At 64.5% G+C, this 27,182-nt stretch overlaps 1 protein-coding gene across 6 annotated transcripts; it reads left to right on the top strand.

The window, feature by feature from the left end:
* The first annotated feature begins 5,641 nt into the window (after positions 1-5,641).
* AMZ1 (archaelysin family metallopeptidase 1) lies at positions 5,642-26,628 on the top strand. Of its 6 annotated transcripts, none has more exons than XM_078074249.1 (8): positions 15,920-16,385; positions 17,755-17,853; positions 19,582-20,082; positions 21,437-21,604; positions 23,051-23,179; positions 23,477-23,646; positions 24,127-24,303; positions 26,046-26,628. In XM_078074249.1, the coding sequence occupies exons 3-8, from the start codon at positions 19,779-19,781 to the stop codon at positions 26,604-26,606; spliced, it is 1,509 nt and encodes a 502-aa protein (XP_077930375.1). In that variant the 5' UTR covers positions 15,920-16,385; positions 17,755-17,853; positions 19,582-19,778; the 3' UTR covers positions 26,607-26,628. The 6 variants fall into 6 exon arrangements, with proteins under 6 accessions (XP_035957619.1, XP_077930375.1, XP_077930377.1 ...); XM_078074248.1 differs by lacking the exon at positions 15,920-16,385 and adding an exon at positions 17,019-17,140; XM_078074252.1 differs by lacking the exon at positions 15,920-16,385 and adding an exon at positions 17,019-17,140 and having other exon boundaries at positions 24,196-24,303.
* Positions 26,629-27,182: the final 554 nt, after the last annotated feature.

The raw sequence follows: 27,182 nt of genomic DNA on the forward strand, positions 1-27,182 counted from the left end.
CTGCTGAGTTAACGTGTGTTCTCGCTGCCGCGGGGGGAGGTCCCAGGCCCAGTGGGGCTTTGGAGAAGCATCTGAGGAGGGATTTCTCTGCTGGACAGCCGCGTACCTTGCGGGTATGTGTTGGGGGGTCTCGACCCACTGTGCCCCCGGGATGCCCAGACGTCAGAGAGAGAGGAGCTTGGGCTGGAGAGTGTCTGGCCCTGGATTGTAGCCCCTGGTGATAGTGACCCCGGGTCGGACCAAGGCCAGGTCTCCGGCCTCTGAAGCCCCAGGATCACCACACACTCGTAGTGGCTGAAAGCCTGCTGTCTCAGCCGACCAGGCAGAGCTGCTGGGGGTAACGTCGGGGGGAGTCGGGGCCCGGGTTAGTGCCCAGGCGGCCGCACGGCTGCACCGGGGCCAGCTCTGCCGTCCCCGGGCCGTGGGACTCTGGGCACGTCGCTCCCTCTTGGAACCTGTTTTCTCATCTGTGAAATGGAGGTTGTCCCCTTTGCCTCCCACGGGTGAGTGTCCTGGAGTTCTGAAGCAGCTGGTAGGGTCGAAGAAGAAATCTCAAGAGAAATTTAGAAACATTTTTAACTAAATAAAAGTGAAAATACAATTTACGGAAGTTTGTGGGATTATGCAGTGCTCGGAGGGAAGGGTACAGCGCTGAGTGCAGAGATTAGGAGATGAGGAACATCTCAGATCAATAGGCTCTACCTTCGATAACTAGAAAAAGAACAGATTAAATCTAAGGCAGAAAGAAAATAGTAAAAACTGGAACCGAGATCAGTGAAATTGAAAACAGGAAATGAGTGGAGAAAATCATCTAAGCCAAAAGCTGATTCTTTGGCGAGATCAGTAAGTAAGATCGATAAGCTGACTACAGGAAAGAGGGTACAAATTATGAACCCCCCGAAATGAAAGTGGGGAGCTCACTACAGGCCCCACAGACACTGAAAACCTCCAGGAATAACGACAAAGGGGTCCTGCGAGCAGGTTCGGGCCCACAGACTTGACCTAGATGAGATGGGCCAATCCCTTCAAAGACACAATCTGCCAAAACTCACACAGGAAGAAATAGAGGATTTCAATAGGCCTGTTTCTGTTAAGGAAATGGAGTCAATAATCCGTAACTTTCCGAAACGGAGCGCGGGGCGCAGACGGGTGTGCGGGTGAGCTCTAGCCGCTCGAGGAGGCCATGAGCGCCCTCTGCCGTCTCCCAGAGCGCTCGCTCTGTGAGGCGTCACCCTGACTCCCAAATCAAAGATACTCCCGGAAAGCGCCAGAGACCAGGAGGCCGTGAACAGAGATGGTAGACGACGTCAAAGCACTGGCAGGACGAGTCCGACGAGTAGAAGAAACGACACGGCCACCCAGTGGGGTTCATCCCAGGTGTGCAAGGCTGGGTCAGCCATCGCGTCCACGGGCTGACGGAGAAAAAGCAGATGCGGAAAAAGCGTCTGATAAACCCTGTTCTGCCCTGTTCTCCCCGCAGAGGTGAAGGCCCCACAGCCTCTGCCTACATCACAGAGACTTCTGGAGGGAGAGAGGTGTGTGGGGGGAGACCTGCTCTGGGCAACTGCCGTGGGAAGCCGCTGGGGCTGTCCCGGTGCAGGCCCAGGGCATTCGGCCTGCCAGCCGCACCCGCGGTCACGTCCTGGCCCCACCACTCACTGGCTGCTGTGTCCGGGGTGGGTCCCCTGCCTCCACTGAGTTCCGTGTGGGCTGCACCGGGCTGTGGAGAGCTGACGGGGAGGCGTGGTGTGTGGCTCACAAAGACGGCAGTTGATACGTGTTAGCTTCTCGCTTTACTCCATCTTTAACTGCTGTGCCCCCGAGCTCGTGTGGATTGGCCTGCTCTCCTGCTCTGCCCACCTCCTTCCCCTGGCTTCACACACCACCCTCACGCTCCTGCCCAGACTTCTCTCTGAGCCCTGGACCTGCACGCCCACTGCCCACGGGTCAGCCGCCCTGGGACGGGGCAAGGACACTGCACACATCATAGCACTTTCCTGCGTCCACTGTCTCTCTTGTGGGTTCCTGAGGCCACTTCGTCATGGGTCTCCTTCCCCCCCAGCCTTCCTCCAGTCTGTTCTCCCTGGCTGCCAGAGTGAGCTGTCTAAACCTGGTCGTTGTCCCTTCCCTGCGTAGAACCTGCCATGGCTCCCCATTGCCAGCAGGCTACACACAAGATCCTTTGGGCCAGGCGCCCATCAGCCTGTCCAGCAGGATCCCTTGCAGAGCCCTACCTTATTCTCCTGGAGAATCACTCACAGGAGACTATGTGAGTCACGGGCCGTGGCTAGATCTCTGGCCCTCTGTCAGTTTCAGCTTCAGCAGGCGGTCTGCGGCGGGCCCAGGAGCCTGCATGGGGAGCCAGCACCGCAGGATAGCCCGGCGATGAACATCCCTGTTTGGGTTGTTCCTAAGATGTCGTCCTGTCCCCATCCTTCTTGGGGTACGCTGACACCAAGTGTAGGCTCTGAGCTGGCAGCCGCTTCTTCCAGCACGTGGGGGTCCACTGAGCACGCTCCACTGTCCCCGACTCCCGCTGCCGTGGCCAAGAGCTCACTGCCCACCTCACTGAAGTTCCTGAACGTAACCTGTCTTTTCTCTGCGGCTGCTCTTACCATTTGTCTCCTTGTCTTTGGGTTTCTGCAATTTTACTATTGTGCAGGTGAGGGGGTTTTTGTTGTTGTTGTCGTTTAATTCTTGGGATTCTTGAATCTGGATATTTTTCCATCAGCTCTGGCAGATTCTCACCCGTCCTTTCAGATGTTGTCCCTGCTCCGTGTTGTCTCACTTCTCCTAGAACGCCATAAATTTCTGCGATCGTGCCGTTTGATTTCTCTGTGTTCCGTTCTATCTGTGCTTTTTGAAAATTTGTCATCACTTCGTATAGCTTCTGCCGTGTGCTGGTACTTTCAGGCTTGCTCTGTATGTCTTAAGCAAGCTGTTACTGTGTGGCCTGTGTCTACACTAGTCCTGGTGACACCAGCTGCTTATCAGGCACCTTGAGAGGTCACGGCTGAAATATCGCGTCCCCTCACTGCTCACAGAGTGTTTCTCTGCAGGGCAGCTTTCCTCCCAGTGGTGAAAGGGGACCCGGGCCCGTCTGTTCTGGTGCCTTATCATCAGCCCACGGCTCCTAAGGCTCCTGCGGGTTTGGGTCCATGCTAGGCGTGCAAAAACGAGAGGAGAGCACGAAGGATCCAACAGGACTGGCTTCATGGGCAAGGCGCGGAAGGCACACATCACTATGCACGTTCCCTGGCCCGGGCTTCAGTCCCGTGGCCGTGCCCAACAGTGCCGCTCTCTGGGGGGCGCGGGGAGGCCGAGCATGGTGGGGGGAGAGTGACTGGGGCCAGCCAGCCAGGGTCTGCCACAATGTGTGACAGTCCCGGGATCCAAGTCTGTCTCGGTGCGTGCCGATGGCACCTCGTTCCCACCTGTTGTTGGCTGCTAGCCGTGTGCCCCCCACTGGCTTTCCGACACCTGGAGGCCCAGGGTGAAGGGGAGCTCTCCTGGGGGGAGCTCAGTGGGGACCAAGCCCAGCGCACGCTCAGGCTTGCACCTGGGAGCTGCGCCCCGCTGACGCGGCCCTCGGCCTGGAGGGGGCGCTGGGGCTTCTGAGGAACTGTGGTCCTTCTGCTGTTGCGTCTCCCTGCACAGGGCCACTCTGGTGCGGCTCCCTGGGGTTCCCAGCAGGATCGGGGGCAGGTGCAGCTCCGATCCGTCCCCACCCGAAGAGCGTAGCCCTTCAGGTTTTCAGTTTAGGGTGAAGTGGGTCTTCGTGGGCAGAACTGGCTCTGACTCCTGCCCTCTGACCCCATGAGTGCCCCAACGGGCATTGGCAGGTGTTGACAGATGCTCTCTGGACGGAAGGGTGCCAGCCAATCAGAATGGACGTTGGCTGGTATGTCCAATCAAGGTGCAGCAGCTGACCGCGAGCGCTGTTGCTATGCAGATTTCTCTTCCCAGCAAGGGCAGGCTAGATTATCTGGGCCACCCATGTCACGGCAAACGGGGAGAGCGTGGGCCCTAACACCACCTGGAGGAGCACGGAAGTGCCCACGGGAGAGTGGGGAAATTGCACGCTCAGACACAAGCCCTCCGGGGGACTCAGCTCAGAGAAGGAGGGCGGATGCCCCGTGGGGCCGGAGCTCTGAGCCACAGTTCCCGCTGAACAGAGACTGAAAAATCACAGCATCTCTGACCCACAAACCTGTGGCTACCCAGGAAGTGTAAGGTTTCCACACAGGTGTCCACGGAGAGAAAACGTAGAGAATGAAAGTTCTGATCCAGCCGGGTCCTGTGACCACCTGGGAGCTGGGACTAATAAAGCCGCCCTCTGTGTGCTGCCGGCTCCTGGGAGGCAGAGGTGGGCCTCACACACGTGTCTCTGTCGCTAGCTTCTAGCACAGGGCTGGCGCATAGTAGGGCTGTGTACTGCCCACACACTCTGGTCTGGTCCTCAGCATCTGGGGGGCCGGTGAGGGTGCTCAGCATGTGCTGACTGCGTGAGATTGGGCGGCTGGTGGCCAGGGCCCTTGGAAAAGCGTGTATCAGTTGGCTACTGCTGTGTAACAAATCCTTTCTAGCCAGTGACTTAAAACAACAGCATTTGGGTGCGTCTGAAAGGTCTGGGGGGCCAGCCAGGCACCGCTGCTTCTCTGGGCTTGCCCTCCTGCCTCTGGGCTCAGCTAGGGACTTGGCTGGGGGCTGGCTGTTCTGGGGAGGTCTCAGCGGGGACGGCTCAGGCCCCCTCTGTCCTCGCACCTGCCCGCAGGCCAGCCCGGGCTTGCTCTCATGCTGTCGCTCCAGCCCAGAGGGAACAGGCAGAGACACACGCCACCCCGGGGGCCTGAGCTCAGCACTCGTCTAGCGTCACCCCGGTCACCTTTTATCGGCCAGAGCAAGTCACGAGACAGGCTCAGATTCAAAGGGCACACGGATGGTTCCGGGAGGGATGGAGAATTGGGGATGCCTTTGGGGTCGATCTTCTGCAGAGGGGGAGCCCCGAACCCTTGCCGCATTGAGCCAGCCTCCAAGAGCGGGGGAGGCTTGGGCCTTGCTGCTCCCAGAGCTCCTGACCTGCCTGGGATGGGCCTTTGGTGGGCCAGTGGGGACAATAGTCCAGCCTCAGGACACGACCCCAAGTCCTTTGTGAGCCAGGCCGATGCCCAGGCAGGGCAGTCAGCACGGGAGTTTGTTGAATGACTGAATGACAGCTCCCGTAGTATGTAGCAAGAGGAAATCCTGAACTTCCTTCTCCGGGTGCAAGCCTAGTCCGGGGCTGGGGCGGGGGGGGGGTCTCTACTTAGGGGAGCACGCCCCCCGTGCCTGCCTGGGAGCCCGAGGGCGGAGACCCCGGGCCTCGTCCCCTCCGTGGAGACTGTGTTCCCTGCACTTGTCTGTTCCCGTCAGAGCCAAGATGTGTCGCCATGGAAACCGCCTGGCAAGCACGCCGGCAGGCAGAGGCGGCCCACAGCAGCTCGGGCGCCTGCTGCAGTGAGGGTGGCGGGACGGCATGAGCGAGCGCGCACGCCTGGCTGTGTGTGTGCGACCCGGGCGTGCGCTGTGCACGTGTGTGAATGGAGGCAGGTGTGCGGGCACGCGGGCGGGCGTGTGCAGGGGTGGGGGCCGACATGCTGCGGTGCATCACCGGTCTGAGCGCTCAGTAGGAGCCGGGCGTCGCGCTGCACGCGGGCGGGAACGCGACAGATGTGGCCGCAGCGCCCCGCCCGTAGCACGCCATTCCGGGCCGAGGACAGCTGCTGAGCAGGTAGGCACGTGTCAGGAGGGCTTCTGGGAAGAAGTCGCCGTCGGGCTCAGTGTGGAGTGGGTGTCGTCCCAGCCAAGCGGGGACGGGGGCTCCGGGGGGAAGGCCCTGCCCGGCAAAGGCCTGGAGGTGGGCTGGGTGGGGAGGGCAGCAAGGAGTGGTGGCCGGAGCGCCTGGGGCCCTGCACGCGTGGCAAACCGGGTGGGGTTGGGGGATGCCTTCTGGGCAGAGGGACCCCGGAGGGTGAAAGAGGGTAGTGTCTGGGACGCACAGAGCCGGGGTAAGTGTGGGCCATGGCGGGCCGAGTGGCCACCTCAGGGGCTCCAGGGGAAGGCTGGGCTTTGAGAACAAGGGGAGTCCTTGAGAGGCCTCGTGGGGCGCAGGGCTTCATCCAGCTGTGGGTGTGCGGCTTGGAGGGGGCCCCGGGGAGACCTGAGCCGTCATACAGGTGAGGCTGGGCAGCCTGGCCAGGGCCGGGGGCCGGCCGGAGATGGTCTGGAGGTTCACGAGAGGCTCCCTGGTCACGGTGGCGGTGAGGAGCGTCTACTGGGATGGGAAGCGCTGGGGGAAGTGGGCGCGGGGGGAAGGCTTGGGTGCGCACCTGAAGGTGAAGTGCGTGTGGCCCCCAGGGCTGCCCCAGGAACGCCCAGAACATGCTCGGAGCTCAGGACTCAGACAGGCCGGACCCCACCGCTGCCCGGGGCCCCAGCTCCGGCCCCTCCAGGCGGGGCGGGGTGTGCGGCACCCGGAAGAACGCAGCCCCGGGTGGGACTTGCTGGCACTCAGGGAGCACGCCCGTGTCCTTGGCACCCCCCCCCCCCAGCCACTGTAGCTCTGGGGCCGGGCTGCAGGTGTGGATGCAGCGGGAGCTCACGGCCTCGCCGGCCTCGCCGGGAACGAGGGCCCTGCAGCAGGACGGCCTCCTTCCGCGGCCTCCCTGCCCTGGCTGGTGGGAGATGCAGCCTGGGTGTCTCAGGAAGGCCCCGTGACACCGGCCCCCCGCACCCCTGCAGCCTGGTTGTGTCGGGCTGATTCTGGCCCCGCTTGGGACCCCTCCCCCTCCCTGACTGAGCCCCTCCTCCTGGGCTTGCTTAGAGAAGCTTCTGGACCGTGGGGTCCAAGGACTCAGACCGGCCACAAAGCTGGCTCCCTCCCCCCAGGTAGGGCTCAGTGTGGCCAGACCTCCTCACGGGCCTGCCCAGAGCCGCCCACCCGCCTGGGGTCTGCTCCCCCTGGACTTCGGGCCTCCCCAGGCCTCCCCTTCAGGGCGGGGGTGGGGGGCAGGCACACCTGCCAAGTAGGCTGGAGGACATCCCAAATCCTGACCGCGTGGCCTCACGTGGGCCCCCTGGCAAGTCACCAGACCCTAAACTTCCGAGGCACCGTGTCCAGCAGAGATGTGCGGAGCTGAGCGGCGTGTGCCCAGGCTGCCTCGGGGTCAGACGCCTTCCGGAGCATGGAGCATGGCCCATGTTCCTGCCCCATCAGCGCTGACGGCCCCCCAAGCTGCGCGAGGCTGCTGATTCTGGTTGGGGAAACGGGGCTGGCGGGGGAAGCGGCCCATCTGTCTGGAGCACCCCCCCCCGCCCCCACTGTCATGCTGGGCACGGGGCAGGCTCTGTCCTGGGAGCGCCTGCCCTGCTCCGGGCCCCGAGGGTGGAGCTGTTGCGGCTGCTGGGGCCCAGACCAGGGGCTGTGTGGTCCCTGGAGCCCAGGGGGCCACCTCCATAGTCCAGGTGACCCTGACGGGGACCGATGTCGCCAGGGCATGGGGGCTGCCTTCCCCGGAGAGGGCGTGTGTTCCAGCCGCGTGCCCACCGGGTTTCTCTGTGTCTCTGAGAAGAGCGGGGACTCTCTCCAGTCCCCTGACCTCCCCAAACCAGGAGAGGCAAGAGGATGCGCCAGAGGGAGACAGACTCGGGTGGAGGGGACATTGATCAGAGCAGTCCCCCTGGGCCCCCACTCCCCCTGCAGGCTTGGCCGAGCCCGTGGGGAGCGGTCCTCAGTGTGTGGCCCCAGCCAGCCTGGCTGCTCTCTGGGGGGCACAAGGGCTTTCTGAGCCTGCATCGGAGGGGATGCTAATCTGGAGCTCGGAGGGTGGCCCCCCGGGCTGGGCCCTTCTGGCAGCCCCAGCCTTGCTCGGCCCCTCACGCCCACCTGTCCCACCTCCAACCCCAGGGGCTTCTGTCCCGTCCACCCCCCCATGCCTGAGAGGGCCCTCAGGCAGCCCCGAGCTGGAGGTGAGGGGCTGCGGCTCCGGGGGCTGGGAGTCCCTGGGCGCCCAGTGTGGGCTGGTACAGGGTGGGTGTTCAGGCGGGCGGTTCCAGGCTGGCAGGTTGGCGGGGGGGGGACGATAGCTTCACTTTGCATTTCTCCAGCGAACTCAGCTCAGCTCCAGGAGCTGGGATGGGAGGCCTGGGGAAGCTGAGGCACGTGCAGGGAGGCCCTGAATCCATGTCCCGGCCCTCTTCGAGCTGACCCCAAATCCCATAGGCCAGCGCGAGACCCTCCCACGGCCAGGGCCTGATGTTCAGACCTGAGCATCACCCGCCTCCCCGGCACTGCTCCCAGGTGACCTAGTGAGAGACATGGACGCCCCTGCTGGGCCATCGGTCCCTTGCCTTTGTTCCAGGGCCCTTGACCACCCCCCGCCCCCCGTGTAGTCCTGCTGCCCTTCTTGAGCCCTTCACCCCCCCAAGGATGGTCCTTTCCCCCGAGGCCCCGCCCACTCCGACCTGTAGTCCCTCCGGCTGGCGGGAACCCCTCTCTGCCCCAGAGCCCAGCGCCTCTCGTCCCCCTCACGTGGCACAAGCTCTGCAGATCCGTCCTCGGCGCCTCCATCCTCCGTCTCCGCGGCACTCTGTCCGCCTTCGCCGTGCCTGGTGCCCTGGGACAGAGCATGCGCCGCACGGCAGCTTGTCTGAGCATTTGCTCAGAGGCTCTCGGGGAGGGTCCTTCCCGCCGCCTTCAGCTCCTGCTGGCCCCGGCGTGCCGCGCTTGTGGTCAGACCCTCCACCTCAGCCTCCGGGGCCGCCTAGCCTTCTCCCCATGTCTTCTATGCTCTGTCACTGAGACAGACCACCTGCCCCTCTGATCCAGGGTGATCTCATCTTGAAATTCTTACCTTAATTCCTCCTACAAAGACCCTTATTCCCAGTGAGATCCCACTCTGAGGCCACAGGTCGGTCTCTATCCAACCCCCTCCCAGGAAGCAGGTGCAGTGAGGTGAGGGAGCTTCCCCAGACCCCACATCTGCCCAGGCCAAAGGATGGCAGGGAGCATGGAGGTGGGAACGGTACCCTTTTGACCATGTGGCTGAAAAGACAGGGGACCCCCACGTCACTGCCCGTTTCTAGAATTGGCTCTAACGAGGTGACTTCACAGGCAAGGTCTGGGGTCTGAGGCCAATGTGCCCTGGGGGGCAGCGCGGAGGCGGCCGGTGGGGAGGCGGGTGTCCATGGAGCAGCTCTCGGGTTCCCGGGTCTCTGACCCCCCACAGGGAGAAACCGGACATCCTCTCTGCGCCGCACGTCCAACGTGTCGCCCCCTGAGCCAGACTCTGTGCGGATTTATCCCAAGGGGGAGAGAATCGGATATGCGTGCTGCAGAGATGTGTGGAAATGAGATTAGAACAGATTATACACACGTAAAATAGTGAGGAAACTGGGGAAAAAAAACACAGAACATCCCGAACCAGGTGAATCATCCACGAAACACAACGCACACAAGGTGGGGATGCCCGTTGCTGGTTGTCGTCAGGGAAGGCGTTTCGCGTGCAGCCACCCGCGGGACAGGACGTGTCGTGTAAACCCCTGAAAAGTAGATTTAGACACGGAGAGAAAAATCATCTGCAGGACGTCAGGCAGAAAGTTGAGAGATGACCTCTCAACGGTCTTCTTTGTTTTCCTTCATTTTTCAGAATTTTCCAAATCTGCTACAATGGACGTTTGTTGTCACATCATTTCTTATGGTTTAAGCAACAAACTCCCATGATGACCAATCCCTCAGCCATCCGTGGGGGTACTTGTCTCTCCAGACGGGTGGGCGGCCGGGCCGGGAGGGCCTGGGAGGCCGGCGGTCCCCAGCAGGGCGACACTGGGCTCAAAGGGAGCCCTTACCATAGAGGTTTCTGGAAGGAAAAGGGCCGCTTGGGGGAGAAATTGGAGCCGGAGCGGTAAGGCCAGCCTTCAGACGGGGGCTCCTCTCTGCACACGGGGCCCGCTCCCCGCTCGGGGTTGCGGCGTGGGGGCCCTGGGCGGAGCGGGGTGCCGCTCTCACGGCCGCTGGCTGTGGGAGCCCATCGGCAGCCGGGATGCCCTGGACCCGGGAGAGAAGGTGGCCCTCGCTCGGGGCGTGTGCCTTGAGAATGGAGCCTGTCCCTCCCTCCCCCCGGCTGGCTCCCCCTGACACCAGCCCCAGCTAGGACCCCTGGGGAGGGGACAGACGGACCTCATGGGAACTGGTGGGGGCCAGCCGGGCAGACCGCCGGGGAGGAGCACCTCGCCTCCCAGAAGTGTGTGGGGAAGCTTGTCCCCCAGCTACAGGGGGCCAGGAGGCAGGAGGTTCTTCCCGGCCACTCAGCTGACCTCTGGGAGCCTGGGGTGCCTGCCCCGCCCCACCTCACCTGTTCCCTGTGCTTTCGGGGTCCCAAGCCAGAGCCCAGCGCCGTCGGGACTCAGAAGAGCGGCCGCTTGAATTGGTGGGTGTGTCTGGGCCCCCCCCACATGGGAGGACGGGCTGCACTGCCCAGTGTACCCTGTGGGACCGCTCCCGTGCTTTCCTGGGGGACAGCACGCACGGGGCCGCACGACCAGACTCCGGTCCGGGATGTCCGTGTGCGGTCAGGAGGGACACTGATAACCTGGGGCTGTGGGGCTGGGGCAGGGCTTCCCCGGGAGGAGGAGCAGCAGGGAGGGAGCCCCGGGCTTCCAGGTCTCTCTTGGTTTGGGGAGCTCAAGGGGCACCACATTCACAGCCGAGAGAGGAGCGGGGTCCTGGGGGCCGTCTGGGGGCCCAGGCGTCCCCTGAAGCCAGAAGGGAACCTCACCGTGTGGGGATGTCGTGCCAGGCCTGTCCCCGGGGTCCCTCCCCAGCTGTGCAGAGGCCTCCGCCACACCTCCAGTGTCCAGGCTGGGACGGGCTCTGAGTGCCGAGGGCAGAGCTGCTTCCGTAAGCGCCAGGAAAGCAGTGCTCCCTCGTCGTTAATGGGATGCCAGCATCTGGTGTGGGTTCTCGGCACGGTTGATGGGACCGTCGCCAGGGGGTGAGGGCACCTCCTGCCCCCACAGCCCAGACTCCAGCCTCGGCCCCTCCCCCAACATTCTCCCAGACCCCATTCTAGAACATTCTCCGTCTGCACTCCTGAGCTCCTACAGTCGCTCATTCCTCCCGTCACACCACATACCCTGAAAGAACTGTAGGGGCCCCCGTTTGCCCGCCTGCCAGTTACCCTCAACCCTTACCACCACTCGATAGGACAGCTTCGTCCAGGGGAGGCCCCAGAAACCTGAGAGCCCAGCGTGGAGGCCTCCTCCCAGTCCTCCCTCCTGGATGCCCTCCTGGATGCCCGCCTGGATGCCTCTCTCTGGGCCACCGCAGCGCCACCCCGCCCCCACCACAGTGCTCATCCCTGGTCTGTCCTGCACACGTGGCCATGAAGGGGTGCAGGGTGAGGGTGTCGGGAGAGGTGCGTGTCCACAGCACGCCGGCTTGTGGTCCAAACCCAGCGTCCCTCCCACCTCCCCTCACCGTGGCCAAGGCGTCCTAAACGGGCCTCAGACTTCGTACCCCCAGAACTCTGATTTTCTCCCGTTAGAAGTTCTCATTGTGAGATCTGGCACATTTGCGAAGGAATAACGAACCCCATCTTCCTAATCTGAGCGTGGAGCACGGCCCTGTGGACAAGCACGGGGAAGCTCCCAGGACTCCAGGCCAGGGTGGGGTGCTCCTTCCTGCTCAGAGGAGTGCTGACGGGTGGGTGCTGGGGGCCAGGCCGGAGCCCGGGAGGGGACAGGGTGGCTCGTGGCCAGAGTAGGGCCCAGTTCCCGAGGAGGTGGGCTGCCTTGGGAGCTTCTGCTGCATACACCCACCCATTCTGGGGATACCTTAGGGCTCCCCAGCCCGATGCTTCCGGGACAGGTGGCCTGAGGGCCGCTGAGGGTCAGCCAGGTGACGTGGCCCCAAACCATGGGCTGCGTCCATGCCATCGGCATCCCAGGCTCGGGGGCGCCGAAGGGCCCGGACAGCTGGACCGAGTCTTCACTCCCTCCCAGTCCGGCTCAGAGGTGGTGCCGACAGAGGTTGGAGGGAATAGGTGACCTCAGTTGGACACGAACGGAAGAGCTAGAGTCGGTTATGCTTTTATTTGACCGTATAAAGTGTTTCTCCATCCAGCAAATACCGACCACCTGCTATGTCCCAGGCACTGATGCAGATTTCAGGGACAGACCGCTCGTGTCCCTGCATGATTTAGGACACAGAGAGAGGGAGGGAGGGATGGTGAGCAGGGAAACCGGGTTCAGTCTCACACAGTCGTACGAACTACAAACTGGACCAGGGTGAGCAGGGAGCGCGGGAGGGGTCTGTGCACTGTGCATGGTCAGGGAGGCTCTGCAGGGCTGCATGAGCCAGAGAGCAGGCGCGAAGGCCACGTGGGGAAGAATGTTCCAGATGAGAACACAGAGACCCAGGAGGAAGACCACAGTGACCACGCCGATGACGTCTGGAGCTGCGTGAGGTCAGGACGAGGACTGGGGTTTGGGACGAGACGATGTGATGCACCTTTGGAACCACACGGACCTCGGTTTCCGTCTCCGTGACCACTTACGGGACCACTTACTCCCTGAGCCTCCGTTTCCCCATCTGTAAAATGGGATGGCAGTGCTTCCTGCCCCGCTGGGTTGGCGTAAGCATCACCCAGGCTGACGGCATCATCCAGCCCCTGGCCCAGCGCCTGGAGGACCCATGCCCCCGAGGGACATTCGGCGCGTCCTGTGCTGCTGCAGGGCGCACGCAGAGTTTCAAGGGACCGTCACAGAGGCCCCATCTGGCCAGCGCTCTGCAGGCCACAGAGCTGAGGGGCGGCCCCCACGCCCTGCCCTGTGGACCAGGACCTTTGGCGTCCCTGTCTTGCAGGTAAGGGAAGAGCTCAGATGGGAAAGGACTTTTCCTGGCCCGGTAGCCCGAGGAGCGAGTCCTCGGCAGCCCGGCGGGGCGGACGCTGCTCTAGAGACACTCAGTGAAGCTCGGGCAAGCGCCCATCCAGGGACAGAAGGGACCTCTCCTCCATCTGCGTCAAGACCTGCCCAGCCCCATGCGAGTGGCCCGTGGCCTCCCGGGAACCGCACGCCGAAACCCAGTTCCCGAGGGGCAGACGTGGCCCGTGGGAGTGGCGGGATCACGGCGCTGAGGATGACCCTCTCCCGGGGACACGCGGGGCTGGAGACCAGGCAGCCCTCCCTTCCATCTCCAAGGACGAAGGGCACCTGGGCTGCAGGCGCAGGCCGGTCTCTAGGGAATCATGGTGCTCACGCTCCCAATGTGAGCGCGTGGTGTGCGCTCTCCACGCAGCGCCCCGGGGTGCAGCGAGCGGGGCTCCGCCACCCGGACCGGTCACTTTCCCTGCCTGCTCTCCGGTTTTTCGTCCATGTAATGGGGACAAAAGAGCTCAGGCTCATTGAGAGGCTGAAATGAGGGAATACGTGCAGAGCACTCAGTGTCCGGTACAGAAAAAAATCCTGGAAATCATTCCATTCTTACAGGCGACCGCCAAATGAAGGGGGGTCCCAGGGGGCGCGATGACAGAACTGGGTGTGTGTCATATGCTGGAGTGGTACCCCCACATTACTGGGGTACCTGATGCCTGAGTGTATGCTTACCTGCTTCACCTGGGGCCTTCCCTGGATAATGCGGGCTTACCTGCCTCACCTGGGGCCTTCCCTGGATAATGCGGGCTTACCTGCCTCACCTGGGGCCTTCCCTGGATAATGCGGGTTTACCTGCCTCACCTGGGGCCTTCCCTGGATAATGCGGTTTACCTGCCTCACCTGGGGCCTTCCCTGGATAATGCGGGTTTACCTGCCTCACCTGGGGCCTTCCCTGGATAATGCGGGTTTACCTGCCTCACCGGGGGCCTTCCCTGGACCAGGCGGGCTTACCTGCCTCACCTGGGGCCTTCCCTGGACCAGGCGGGCTTACCTGCCTCACCTGGGGCCTTCCCTGGATAATGCAGGCTTACCTGCCTCACCTGGGGCCTTCCCTGGATAATGCGGGTTTACCTGCCTCACCTGGGGCCTTCCTGGATAATGCGGGTTTACCTGCCTCACCTGGGGCCTTCCCTGGATAATAAGGGTTTACCTGCCTCACCTGGGGCCTTCCCTGGACCAGGCGGGCTTACCTGCCTCACCTGGGGCCTTCCCTGGATAATGCAGGTTTACCTGCCTCACCTGGGGCCTTCCCTGGACCAGGCGGGCTTACCTGCCTCACCTGGGGCCTTCCCTGGATAATGCGGTTTACCTGCCTCACCTGGGGCCTTCCCTGGATAATGCGGGTTTACCTGCCTCACCGGGGGCTTTCCCTGGATAATGCGGTTTACCTGCCTCACCGGGGGCTTTCCCTGGATAATGCGGGTTTACCTGCCTCACCGGGGGCTTTCCCTGGGTCTTGCCGGCTTACCTCTCAACTGTTGGGCTTTAGGAGCTCAGCCCCTCCCCCACCCTCTCCCAGGTGTTTCTGGGAGTGGCACGGTGTCCCGGGCGTGCTCTGCAAGAACTCAGCAGAGGTCAGTAGCCGTGCCTGGGGCCCGGAGCTCCTCCAGCCTTCTGCCCACTGGTGGCCGGAGCCGTGGGTCAGACAGCAGCAGGGAGCAGCCTCCGCTCCCGCTTGGTGGCCCCATCACACTTTCCACCCCGTCCCACCTTGGTGGGTCCCTGCCCCGGTGCTGACGTCATGCTGGGACCTCCTCGATTTTCGTGGCCCATGACAAGTGCCCTCGCTGCCCTCGGCCGCGCGGCTCGTGCCGGTTCCCGAGGGCGTGGGGCTGTGAGGTAGGGATGCGGCACGAAGGTCACGGGCAGCACGCGGGGGGTGGGGCGGGAGGAGTTGGGGGCGCGGCGGGGAGGCTGGGGGCGCGGGGACCCAGAGGAACCAGGAGGGGACTGCCACTCGGGGTGGCCGCGCAGGTGGCACTGGACCCAGGGCGCAGCGTCCTGGCCGGAATATCCTGGTGGCGCTGCAGCGTGGGTCCGGTCGTGCAAGCCCTGAGGACGCCCTGGCGGCAGTCGTACCCCCCCCATCCCGCTTGGCCGGCGGGGAAACGGAGCCCCTCCCCGTCCCCCGGGGCAGGAGGTGGGGAGTGCCGGGACAGCGCGCCAGGATGGTTTGGTGCAGGGCTGCGCTCCGTGCTCTGCGCCCGGGCCGGACTTGCCAGCCAGCCCGGCAGAGGGGACGCCCTGACGTGCAGGGGGTCTGGGGAGGAACGGGGCCATCTGCGCCCCAGGACAGGGCGGCCCTGGGGGAGTAGCAGAGCTCAGGGCGAGGGTGGAAAGTGGACATGGAGCCCCCCACCGTGGGGTGGGATGTACCCCGAGAACCTCACCCCACGCAGGGCTCCTCCCCTGCCCGCTCATCAGGAGGGGCCTCAGGGACCCCCGTGCTGCTGGACAGGGAGGCTCAGCTGGCTGTTACACCCCCCAGGAAAACAAGGCAGCAGGAGAGACGCGGGGTGTGGGGTTACTTAGAGATGCTGAAGCTAAACGTGCTGCCGGCATCCGACATCCGGACAGGGAGGGTCACAGGGAAGGGAAGGTGCCTGGACTCCAAGCTAGGGCTCGGAGCTCGCCGGTGAAGGTAGCTGCGACAGGAGACCCCGGTCTGACACACGGACCTTCGCCCCTGTGGTCTAAGCCCCGGGTGCCCCTCTGAGCAGCATGAAGCCCCAACCCATCACCGCCCCTTCTGCGTGGGGCTGCTCCAGACGCCCCGAGGCTCGCCCCCAGCTCGTGAATGGCTCATTGCAGCTGCTGGGACGTTCTGCAAGGCGTATTCAGAGTAACAAAGTAGCAAGTATTCAGAGTAACAAGCGGTAAATGTCGGCAGCTGTAGCCCATGTGAGCCAAAGCTCCTGGGGGTCCCCGTGGTCTGTCCATGTGAGAGGCCCCAGGAGGGGTCACCCGCTGGTCTCCCCGTCCTCTGACGCCTGGGTCTGTGCCCGCGGCTCCTGGACGGGCACCCTCGGGGCCCTTCCCACGCCACGGGACTTGGTTCCGTGGGGACGGCTGAGATGAGCCTGAGGTTCACTGTTGGGGTCAGAGTCACAGCTGGGACAGACGTGGCAGGGCCCTTGGACGTTCGGTACAAAGAAGGCATTCTTCATTTTGCGGGGCTGTGCCTGAGCTAGGGGCGTCCGGGGACCGTGAAGCCCAGAGCGGAGTGTGGGGGGCACGCGGGAGAGCGTGCTGCCACGCAAGCCCCTTCAGGGGTGGGAGGAGGGCCTGGACATGAGGCCCAGAGTGAGGGGCGCTGTAGCGGGAGGCAGGAGAGCCTCCTCTGAATCCTTGGAGCTGTGCATCCCTGGGCAGGTGGCTTCTCCTCTCTGGCCTCAGTCTCCTCGGCTTATGAGGTGGGTGAACACCGGCAGCTACGTTTTGGGTAGTTGCGGGTTCAGATGAGGTGGGTCAAAAACCGAGCTTGGAGTTTACAGGCCAGAGGCCCTGTGCGGGGGTCGGGGAGTGGGCTCGGCGGGGTGGTTGTCGACTGGGGCTGGTTCAAGCTACCCGTGACACAGCCCCTCCCGAGTGTCCAGAAGAGCCGGGCTGCCCCGAGAACTAGTTTGTGGGGTGCTCTCAATGGCGGAACGATCCTGAGCCGGCTGGGACAGCGGGGGTACGATTTAGGGGTAACAGCTGGTGGGCAAGCGTCACAGTCTGGCTGGGTGCCCCGAGGACGGGCGCTTGCGAGCGGAAGTTCTGGGGAGAGGCGAGGGCGCGGGAGCAGGGTCACGGGACCCGCGTCCACAGATAAGCTGTGAGTGCGCATGGCGTCCGGTGCTCAAGGCGGTCACCCCCCATCCCCCGCCTGGGGTGGCGTCTCCTCCCTCCTGCTTGGTCCAGCCGTGTGCCGAGCAAGGTGGGCGGGTGCTGCCAAGCCCACTGTGCCTGGGGGACACTGAGGCACAGTGGGGTTAAAGGTCAGAGGGCCGCGTTCATTCCAGAGCCCAGCTGGTGTTCAGCGCACTCCCTCATCGGGGGTCTCCTCAGCATCCTTCTGTGCCCGGCCCCCCGGGTCCTGGACGGCCAGGAGCTCACAGCCCACCCGGAAAGCTGGCCGGAGGGTCCAGCGTCCACACAGCACGGTGCCTGGAGCCCCGGGGAGGAGGTGGGCAACACGCACACGCGGACCCCCACCCTGTGCCTCCCAGGGGGAGGCCGGAGCTCTAGGCACAGCCTTACCCGCGCCCGTCTCCCCGACCCCCTCCCGCCATGCCGGGCTCCACGCTGCCCCTGAAGCCACCCACGGGGCCTTTGCACCTGCTCCTTCACTTGGGACACTTGCCCCAGACCCTCCAGTGGCCCCTTCCAGGCTGCTCGGACCTGGTCTTCTCAGTGGGCCCCCACCAGCTCTGCCTGTTTTCCCCGGGCCATTTCTCCCCTTCCCACACCCCCTACACGGTGTTCACTTTTACTGCCTTGTACTGTGTGTGTTATGTCGCTAAAATTTAAGCTCCCGAAGTCCAGGGACCCACGCCTGTTTGATCCAGGGGAGTTGGCCAAGCTCCATGGACGGGCAGGTGCTCACGGACTGTCCACCGAGCCAAGGAAGGAGGGAAGGCGCCCCTGTGTGCCCTGTGCTGGGCCCTCCCCGGCCGCCTCCGGAACGGCAGATCTCCCTCGGGTCCTTCTGGCCCCGTGGAGAGCCTGCCCGCAAGGGCCCTTCAGCAGGCCGTGTGATTCGGTCCGTGTGTTCGTGCATCTGATGTTTTCTTCCTGCAGCCAGGTGTCTATACCCTGTTGCAAATCGCCAGTGTTGTGCTGGAGTCTGGCGGGGAAGGCGGGGGCACCCGCCGCTCCAGGTGACGGGACCCCGTGCAGGTGCGTTCCCGTCCCTCCTCTGACTCTTCCCAGCTGGGTGGCTCTGGGGACAGTTTTAACCTTGTTGCACCCTCTTAGAAATGTGGGTAGCAACTGTCCCACCTCCCTGAGGGCTCAAGCCGAGAAGCCCCACCCAGGATTTAGCGGCCAGTTGTTATTTGCTGCTGACCAGCTAGCGCTTGGGGGTCATTGGCAAGACCGTTCTGGAAAGCAGTTTGGCCGTGCAGAGCAAGATCCCTTAAACACATGGTGTCTTCTGGGAGTCTCTCCTGAGGACATAGAAACTCAGACCTATGTACCAAGATGTTCATCACGGTGTGTTTGGGGCAACCAGGAAAAAAATAGCATTTTTTTTTTTTTTTTAAGTAGGCTCCATGCCCAGCATGGAGCCCAATGTGGGGCTCAAACTCACCACCCTGAGATCAAGAGTTGGACGCTTAACCAACTGAGCCAGCCAGGTGCCCCCTAAAATGGCGTTTTTTAATAGAATGTCTAAGGACTTGGGAAAATGCTCATCATATGCGACATCAAAAGCATGTAAGTTTGTGCATGGACTCAGGCCTCATGTCTATAAAACATACATGCACCGCTGTCTGTGACGGGCCCCCAGTGGGCACTCCGTCCTGGCCGGCCCCCTCCCGGAACAGTAACTCCGGAACATAGGTCAGGGTATCTACACGTCCACAAGGAGGGAAACCTGGGAAATCTAGAGGGCGTCTTGGTGTATACGTGTGTATATTTGCGTGTGTTTACATAGACGTCTGTGCCCACACGTGCATGTGTGTGTGTACCTAGAAATTGGTTTTTCCAGACGAACGTTTTAAGTCGGGGTTAGCCAAAGGGGGTGTGGGCTCATTTCTCCATTCTTCCCACAAAAACAAGGCCCGTTCCTGTTTCGGGGTTTTGCATCGCTGGCCTGACTTTCTAAATTAAGCGTCGGCCAAGTGCCGCTCTCCGCCGCGTCCTGACCCCCCTTGTGCTCTGCTCTGTTATTCGTGCGTCTTTCTCTGGCTTCCTCCCTCGTCACCTCCCCCTGCTCGGCGAGGCTCCCCCTGCCCATGGAGACGGAGCCCGTCGTCCACCGGGAGTGCGGTAGTGTTTCGGGGTGCGTGTGGCGGGGAGGGGGTGTTGTCTGTGATGAGCACGGACGTGCCAGTCCGCGCTCCGACTCGGAAGACTCCGATCTGCGAACGGACTTTGTCCCGTTCTCCCGGCCCATCTGTCCTCCCCAGCGTCTCCTCTCCCCGCCCGGTCTGTTCCAGCCCTTAAAGCGCTCTTTGTTGCTCGGCCACATCGCCCTATTTATAGCTTTCCATGGTTGGCACGTGTGCCCGCGCCTCGCGTGTGCGGGAAGCCTCTGGGCCCGGTGCTGTGCGGGCTCCCGGCTGGCCGGGCGACTCGGGGAGCAGGCTTCCGTCCTCGGGCACACGGGGACCGGCCAGGAAGGCCTGTGGTTGGGACAAGGAGGTGCTGTGGGGCCCCAGGCCATGGGGTGCACAAAGGGACAGAGCTGGTTTCCTTCTTGGGGGGCCCTTCCCTGGGCGCCCCCCATCTGAGGGCGGGTGGGGTGGGGGAGTGGGCGCCGGGGCTCCAGGCTCCCCGCTGTGGGGGGCTGGGCGGCTGGAGCAGATGCCGTCCTTCTGCCCCTGGCCGGGTGGGGGGCCGTGTCCACTGCCCGCCTGAGCGAACAGGCCCTGTGTGCTCAGTGGTGCCCGTCCCCCTCCCCAGGGTGCTGCCACGCCGGGACGTGTCCCTGCCACCCCTTGCTGTTGCTGAGGACCCCCCACGCCGGGCGTCCTTCGGAGGGGAGCCTTCCGCTGTTCCCATCGGCCTGCAGGAAGGTTCTGGAAGAGCCGGTGGCTGTCCCCAGGGGAGGGGGTGTTCATGGGCAACAATAGGGGCTCCCCGGAGAGGCCAGGCCCGCCATGCTGCAGTGCAGGCCGGCCCAGGAGTTCTGCTTCGGCCCGCGGGCCCTGAAGGAGGCGCTGGTCTCCACCGACCCCGCCCTGCGGGAGCGCTATGTGTCCTCCTTCACCCCTGCCGAGAGGCTTTTCCTGGCCGAGGCCTACAACCCCCGGAGGACCCTCTTCTGCACGCTGCTCATCCGCACGGCCTTCGACTGGGTCCTCAGCCGTCCCGAGGCCCCCGAGGACTTCCAGACCTTCCACGCCTCCCTGCCGTCCCGGAGGCAGAGCCCTGCCCGCAAGCACATCTACCTGCAGCCCATAGGTACCAGGCCGGGGGGCCCGCGGGTGGGGGCGCGGCCTGGAGCCGGCAGGGCCCTGCAGGGAACCCGACCCTAAATCTAGGTACGAGGCAGGGAGGCAGGCCCTGACGGGAACGGGGACAGCACAGGTGGGGGTGGGCGTGGGGGTGGGGGCAGGGAGCCCCGCTCGGCTCAGACGCTCCCCCCCCCCCAGCTCAGACAGCTGTCCGAAAGCCCCAGCCGTGGGGCCCTCTGTGGTCGTGTCACCGCCCGTGGCACGCAGGTGTGGCCCCGCCCAGGTGTGCCGTCCCAGGCCCTGTGCTGGGTGCCTTCCAGAGACCGGGGCCCCCCATGGGGGCTGAGATTAGGACCAGCCCGTGTCGCAGGCGCGGAAACAGGCCAGGGGAGGTCACTCGACCCCCGTCACCCGGAGCTGGTGATGCGTGGGGGTGGGACGTGAGCGCTGCTGGCCTGTTTGACGTGGAGGCTGGCTGGGCGCGTGAGGGACGCCGGGTGCTGGGGGGGGGCACTGGGCGGTCTGCGTGCTGAGGGCGGGGGTCCTGGCCCGGCAGAGAGGGGACATGGGGCAGGTGTGGCTTTGCAGAGGAGGAGCCGGCCGGAGCCGGGGGGAGAACCTGTGCGTCCCGCCAGCCCTGGGGACCAGAGGCCTGCAGGCAGCCCTGGTTTTCCATCGCCCCGCGGCCAGTCCGCCCTCTCTGCCTAGAGACGCTGCCTCCACCCAGCCCCTAAGCCATGCACTTGGCTCCGTGTCCCCCGCTAGCGGCTCCCCAGGGCTTCCCAAGCTCTCCTGAGCCGATCACGGGCGCCTCGTTAACATGTGGCTTCGGTTCTGAGGTGGCCCGGGGCTCTGCATTTCCAACCAGCCCGTCCCAGGCCCTCCTGGCTGCCACCCTCGGTCTGTGCCCCTCTGTCGTCCTAAAACACAGCCCGGTTGTGGCTCCCCCCAGGGGCACCTCACCCGCCCCCCGGCCTCGTCTGCACCCTCCCTTGTCCCACTCTGCTCCTGCCAGGCTGGCTCTTGGCAGCATTAACCCGAGGGAGGGGCCCCTCTGCCCCGCCCCCGCCGCCCCCTGCCCCCGCCAGCCTCAGGGACTGTGGCGCCTGATGAGGCCCCGCCACCCCTCCCGGAGCTCCCCGCCCTCCAGACTTGTGTCACCTGCATCTTTCATCTGGGTGTTGGCCTTTCCTCCATTTTTCTCCTTTGTTCTTTTAAAAATGTCTGTGTGCCCGACTCTGCAAAGGCAGGTCCGTGTCAGCCTCGTTGGCGCAGTGGCTGGCGTGGCCGGGGGCGCTGGGTGGGGGTGCTGGGCGCAGGCCGGTGGGGGCCCCGCAGCTGACGCGCTGCCCCGCCCCCAGACCTGAGTGAGGGGCCGGCGGGCGGCGCGCTACTGGAACACCTGAGGGACTGCACGGAGGCCTTCTTCCTGGGCTTGCAGGTCAGGTGCCTGCCCTCGGTGGCGGCCGCGTCCATCCACTGCTCCTCGCGTCCCAGCCAGGACTCGGACAGACTCCAGCTCCACACAGGTGGGTGAGCGCATGGGGCGCGGCCTCTGCCACTTGGCATGGGGCCCTTTCCGGGGGCCCTTGCCGTCTGCGTGTCTTGTCATTCTTCACTGTTAGCTGGACATCTTAATAGGAAAGCTAGTTTAATTGAGAAGATCTCGTGGCCGGGGGTGATGTGATTTGTTCTAGGGAGGATTTTGGTTTTCCTCTGCCAGGCCGCTTTTCTGGGCTGCCCGTGGCCCTGGGAGTCCAGCCTGCAGCCCCCACCCCCCACCCCCATCCCAGAAGCAGCTCAGCCTTAGCTGCCCGCTCCAATCCTCTCCCCGGTTCTAATTTCTCATCAGATGTCTGATTTTTTTTTTTAAAGTCCCGTTTACTGAGGCATAATTCACATGTACTGAAACCCTCCCTTTCGTAACAGCTCTGTGAGCCTTGACGAACACACTGGTGACCCAGTCGCCACTGTAATCAGATGTAGAAAAGCTTGCTTCACCCCCCCAGACGTGTGCAGTGTCCCCTGCGGCCAACGCCGCCCCATTTAGGATGCTTTAAGGAGTTTTTTTGTATTTCCCCCAGCTTGTCTGGTTATCTCCGGCAGGAGGGCTGGCCGCAGTCCCCAGTGTGAGCCACGGGGAGCTGATAGCACGGAGTTTTCGGGGGGGACAGGGAGCTCTTGGCTGGGGCAGGTGCCATCCTGATGGTGGCGGTTCCTTCCTGGGTCCCAGGCTTCAGGTTTGGCCACTGAGACCCTCCTCTCCCAGTCCTAGACCTTGCTGGCCCTTCCTTTGTCCCCTGCCTACAGGACACGGCCCCGCTCCAGGCCCGGTCCCTGACTGCTGCGTCTCTGCCCACCACCATAGCACCTTCAGGTCTCTCTGACCCTCTGTCTCTTCGTCTAAGGACTCTAATGATTGCATTGAGCCCACCCAGATAATCCGGAATAACTTCCCATCTTAAGGCCTTCAGTTTAATCACGTCCACAGCGGCCTCCTGCCGTGAGGCAGAACATTCACAGGCCCTGGGGACTAGGATGCAGGCGTCTCTGGGGCCGGGGTCCCATCCTGTGGCCGCAGGGGCACCGTCCCCTGAACACCAGCCCCGTTGGTCAAGTGGCCTTCTTGGCGTCCCCACTTGGATGTCTCTGGGCCTCTCAACTACCCCGTCCAAACCAGCTCTGCTGAGTTTTGGAAGTGGAGACCCTGAGGTCCTGCCCACGTGACCCCGACTGCCTGCCCCCGAGGCCCAGGCCTGTGGCCCCCGCTCCATGTCGTGCAGCGTGGCTGCTAGGACTTCTCGGCCTCGGACGACCAGCTGCTTGTGCAATGTGGCGAGCTTGCACCTGACTTTGGGAGGGGCTGGCGTGGGCAGAGGAAGAGGGGATGACAGGATTTCCTGCCCGGAGCCTGGGGCTGGCAGATGGGGGCCCAGCAGCCCCCTCAGCGCCCCTCGGGCCCTCTGCCCTCGCAGACGGCATCCTGTCTTTCCTGAAGAGCAGCAAGCCGGGGGACGCGCTGTGCGTGCTGGGCCTCACGCTGTCCGACCTGTACCCGTGCGAGGCCTGGAGCTTCACCTTTGGCAAGTTCCTTCCAGGCCACGGTGAGCCAGAGCCCCGGCACCCCTGCCTTAGCCCGCGCTTGTGGGGGGCCCCGCCCTGGGCCAGCGAGCGCATGGGAGCGCCAACCCTCCCGGGGAGGATGACGCACTAGCTGGAAGCCGCTGCCCTGAACACGCATCCCCGCGTCCTGCCTCCTCTTGAGCGGGGACCTCGTGGCCACGTTCACAGGGGCGCGCTGGCAGGGCCGGGCCTCCAGGGCCCGTGCACCCTGAGGGCGGGGCAGTTTTGCTCCTGGGCTCCCCGTGAGCGGCTGCCCTGGCGTGTCTGCCTCTCCCCAGAAGTAGGCGTCTGCAGCTTTGCCCGGTTCTCGGGGGATCTCCTGCAGTCGGGGCCCAGCGCCGCCGACCCAGCCCCGGCCGAGGTGGCCGCAGACAGCCCCGAGACTCCCGTGCGGGACGGAGGCCAGAGCGTGGGCTTCAGCGCCCTGGGGATGGTCCAGTGCTGCAAGGTGGGCAGGGAGGCCAGGACGTGGGGTCAGTGCACGGCGGGGAGGAGAAGATGGGGCAGCAAGAGGGTGGAAGGCCTGGGGGCTCGGGCGAGTCCTGGGAATATGGGGAGGACGTGCGATCGGACAGAAGGGCGCGAGTGCTCCGTCCAGCCCTCACACGAGGGTCAGGCTTCAGAGAGCGCGGACAGCAAGGCCCAGGGCTGGCCAGACCTTCGTCTGAGCTCACACAGCTGGGAAGGGGCAGCGTTGGGATGTGAACCGGGGTCTTTCTGCCGCCCAGGCTCCCGTGCTGGGTGGCCCCTGGGGGCCGCCGCGCCGGAGACGTCCGTCTGTGCCCTGTGCCGTCGGGAGCGGGGCCGAGGGCACACGGACCGCTTCCCGGCCATCGGGGCCCTGCGGGGACCGCCCGGGGCGCCGGGGGCTTGGCCGGTGGTTGGGTGCGCGGCCGCGAGGGCAGTGGTGCTGTGCGGGCTCCCTCAGGTCACGTGCCACGAGCTCTGCCACCTCCTGGGCCTGGGGAGCTGTCGCTGGCTGCGCTGCCTCATGCAGGGGGCGCTCAGCCTGGACGAGGCCCTGCGGCGGCCCCTGGACCTCTGTCCCATCTGCCTGCGGAAGCTGCAGCACGTCCTGGGCTTCAAGCTCGTCGAGAGGTACAAGGTGAGTGGTGCTCCCGGGGCAGCCCCCCGCACCGCCCGGCACCCGCCCAGTCCGGCCTCGCGCACGGGGGTCGGAGGCCAATGGGCTGAGTCGGGTCCTGGGTGCGAGAACCCCAGGCCGAGTGAACAGACCCGTGTGCCAACCTCTCGGCATCCTGCTGGTGCTGGGCAGCATGTCACGGCCTTGGCCGGGTGCCTGGCCCACTGTCCGCACCCAGTAATGGTGACCGTGGCCATCAGGTTGGACGAGTGCAGGAGGGACAAGGGGCAGATGGCTTTTCTCAGGCCACCATCTCTGAGCGCGGTCAGGTGCTGGGCCTGTCCTAGCGCGTCCGGCATCTGCTCAGACGCCCCCCTGCGTCCCCGCGGCAGGCTCTGCCCTGCCCTCCCCCCCTCCCCCTCCCCCGCCCTCCCCCCTCCCCCCTCCCCCGCCCAGAGGAAGCGCCGGCCTGGCGAGGAGGCTCGCGCACACGCTGGGAGGTGGCCAGGCTGAGCTCGCGGGGCGATGCTGCCCTCTGCTGTCACCTTGAGGTGCTCCCTGCAGCAGGGTCCCCAGGCTGCCCCGAGGCCCAGGGAGACGGGCCAGCAGCTGCCCGGGGGAAGGAACCTCCTCCTCGGGGAGGAGGGCTTGGCAAACTCAAACTTCATTCTGAGTCCAAGTCCAAAGGCAGGGGCTGTGTATTAAGGCCGATCAACCCAATCACTCTGGCTGAATTTTAGTTTCCAGCCCAAAGCCGTGTTTGAGGCTCTGGGAAGCCCCCCGTTCCTTTTGGAGGCCGGCAGCCTGCGCCGTAAGCGGTGGCGTTCTGGTGAAGGTCGGTGCCAGACTCCGTGGGGGACAGGTTCTGACCCGGCCCCTCGGGAGGGGAGGGCCTGCATGTCTCACAGGCTCCAGGGGGTGCTGCTGGGCAGGGACCCCACTTTGAGTTCCGCTGAGCTAGCGGGCTGGGTGTGTCCAGGTCCCAGAGCTGCCTCCTTGTGCGGATCCTTTCTGAGTGACTCTGGGGAACGGGCTATCGAGGAAGGGGGCAGCCCAGCTGGAGGGGGGGACCCCACACGCTGCCCCATGGAGGGCTCGGGGGAGCGGCCGATGGCTGTCCACGGGAAGAGGGGACCTGGGACGCGCTGGGAGGTGTACAGGAAGGGGGCCAGCTCCGGCCTGTGAAAAGCACGAGCATCCTCACTTGCGTTCCTCCTGGGCTTGTGTTCACCTGCCCCAACTTTCGTGGCTTCTCTGCTCCCACCTTCCACTCACGCCCCTGACCAGGAAGGGAGCCTGTCCCAGAACCTCACCCACGTGACTGGAGGGGCTCGGAGGAGGGGGGCCCCGGAGCCCGGGTCTGTCCCCGGCTGGTCCCTGGATGCTGCGGCAGTGACCGAGCACTGATGGAAGACCAGGGACGGTCCCTGCTGTCCCTCTGTCCCGGTCAGCGGGGCACGGGGGAGACGCTGGGGGCAGCGCTGGGAAGGGGCGTCCGAGTGTGTGGTCACAGGCGTGTCCATGGTGCAGACGCCAGAGACCTGAGAGCAGAGATCAGAGGGAAAAGAAGTAAAACCAGGTAGAGAGGGAGGACTTTTGAGTATTTATTGCTTAATACAGTTCGAGTTAAATTGAACTTTGGGCGTGCACCGCTGAGTATGTGCATGTGGGCCCAGGTGGCGCCGAGCCTGGGGGGGCCTGGGGACAGTGCCCGGGCTAAAGTGACGGCACCCAGAAAACCCAGCCTTGTCTCTCCCCCCCAGAGACTTCACGCCTGGACGCAAGCCAGGACACGGGCGCGGCCCAGCCCGGACGCAGGGCTGCCCTCGGTGGTGGAGGACACCCTCCCCGGCAGCGCTGACTCAGGCCTGAGCTGCGGGAGCACGTCGGAGCCGGGCAGCAGCCTGTCGGAGCCCCTGACCCCCGATGCGTGGAGCCGCAGCTTCTCCGGGGGGCCGGAGCTGGAGCCCGAGGAGGGGCTGGGCTCGCTGGCCGTCCCTGAGAGCCCGCCGCCGCTCGGACCCCCGCGGGAGGCCATCGAGGAGCACGGGCGGTGGCTGGCGCTGTGCATCCAGGCCCTGGAGCGCGAGGTGACAGAGGACGAACTGGTGCAGGTGGACAGGGCCGTGGACGCCCTGGCCGGGTGGGAGATGTTCACAGGGCAGCTCCCAGCCCCCAGGCCGGACCTGCCCTGCAGCCGAGACGGCACGCGGCTGCGCAGGGTCCTGGGGGGCACGTTCTCCTCCCTGCGGAGGCAACTGAGCACATGCAAACTGTCCAAGGCAGGATCCTCCCCCGGTCGCTGGAGGGCAGAGGAGAATTAACGCGGGAGCCCATCTGTCCAGCGCCGTGTACCCTGGGTGCCCGGAGGGGTGCTCTCCAGGGCAGCAGAGGAAGGTCAGCTGCGGGCCTGCATCCTGCCCCTGGGTCCCAGCAGAGGGTCCTCAGGCCCTGCCTGGATGGCACCAGGGGCTCTGGGCCTGGACGTCCCTCGCCTACACGGCTGGAATGGAGGCTGCCGGGGGCAGGGGCTGCCTGGGGCTGGGGCCAGTCTACACACCCGGGGGAAGCGAGGGGCTGGCGGCTCTGTCGACCCTGCGCGGGCAGGGGCAGAGTGACAGGCCCTCCGTGTCCCCTGCAGAGGTGAGAACAGTGCGGTCTGCGGACAAGGGCGGCCTGTGGGGTCCCCGGTCCCGGCACTTATGGCATCGTTCATGACCTCTGGGTCGTCACGGACTTTTCCGACTCCTTCCAATGCGGGCCACGCTAAGGCAGCCAGCCTGCCCGGGGTGTGTGTGTCCCTTTGATTCTGTCACCCCGTGTTTCCTGCGGCTGAAGCTCCGGCGTGCACGCTCGTCCGCCTGCTCCATCCTTGTTCTCGAACGTCCCCCGCGGCTGCA

This window comes from Halichoerus grypus, chromosome 6, assembly GCF_964656455.1.
Source record: "Halichoerus grypus chromosome 6, mHalGry1.hap1.1, whole genome shotgun sequence".
Lineage (NCBI taxonomy): Eukaryota > Metazoa > Chordata > Mammalia > Carnivora > Phocidae > Halichoerus > Halichoerus grypus.

Excerpts from the sequence above, each read along its gene's own strand:
- AMZ1 (XM_036101726.2), top strand. The coding sequence starts at position 19,779 with ATGCTGCAGTGCAGGCCGGCCCAGGAGTTCTGCTTCGGCCCGCGGGCC. Across the intron at positions 23,180-23,476 it reads CAAGTTCCTTCCAGGCCACG|AAGTAGGCGTCTGCAGCTTT; the intron begins GTGAGCCAGAGC and ends GCCTCTCCCCAG. Across the intron at positions 23,647-24,126 it reads GGATGGTCCAGTGCTGCAAG|GTCACGTGCCACGAGCTCTG; the intron begins GTGGGCAGGGAG and ends GGGCTCCCTCAG.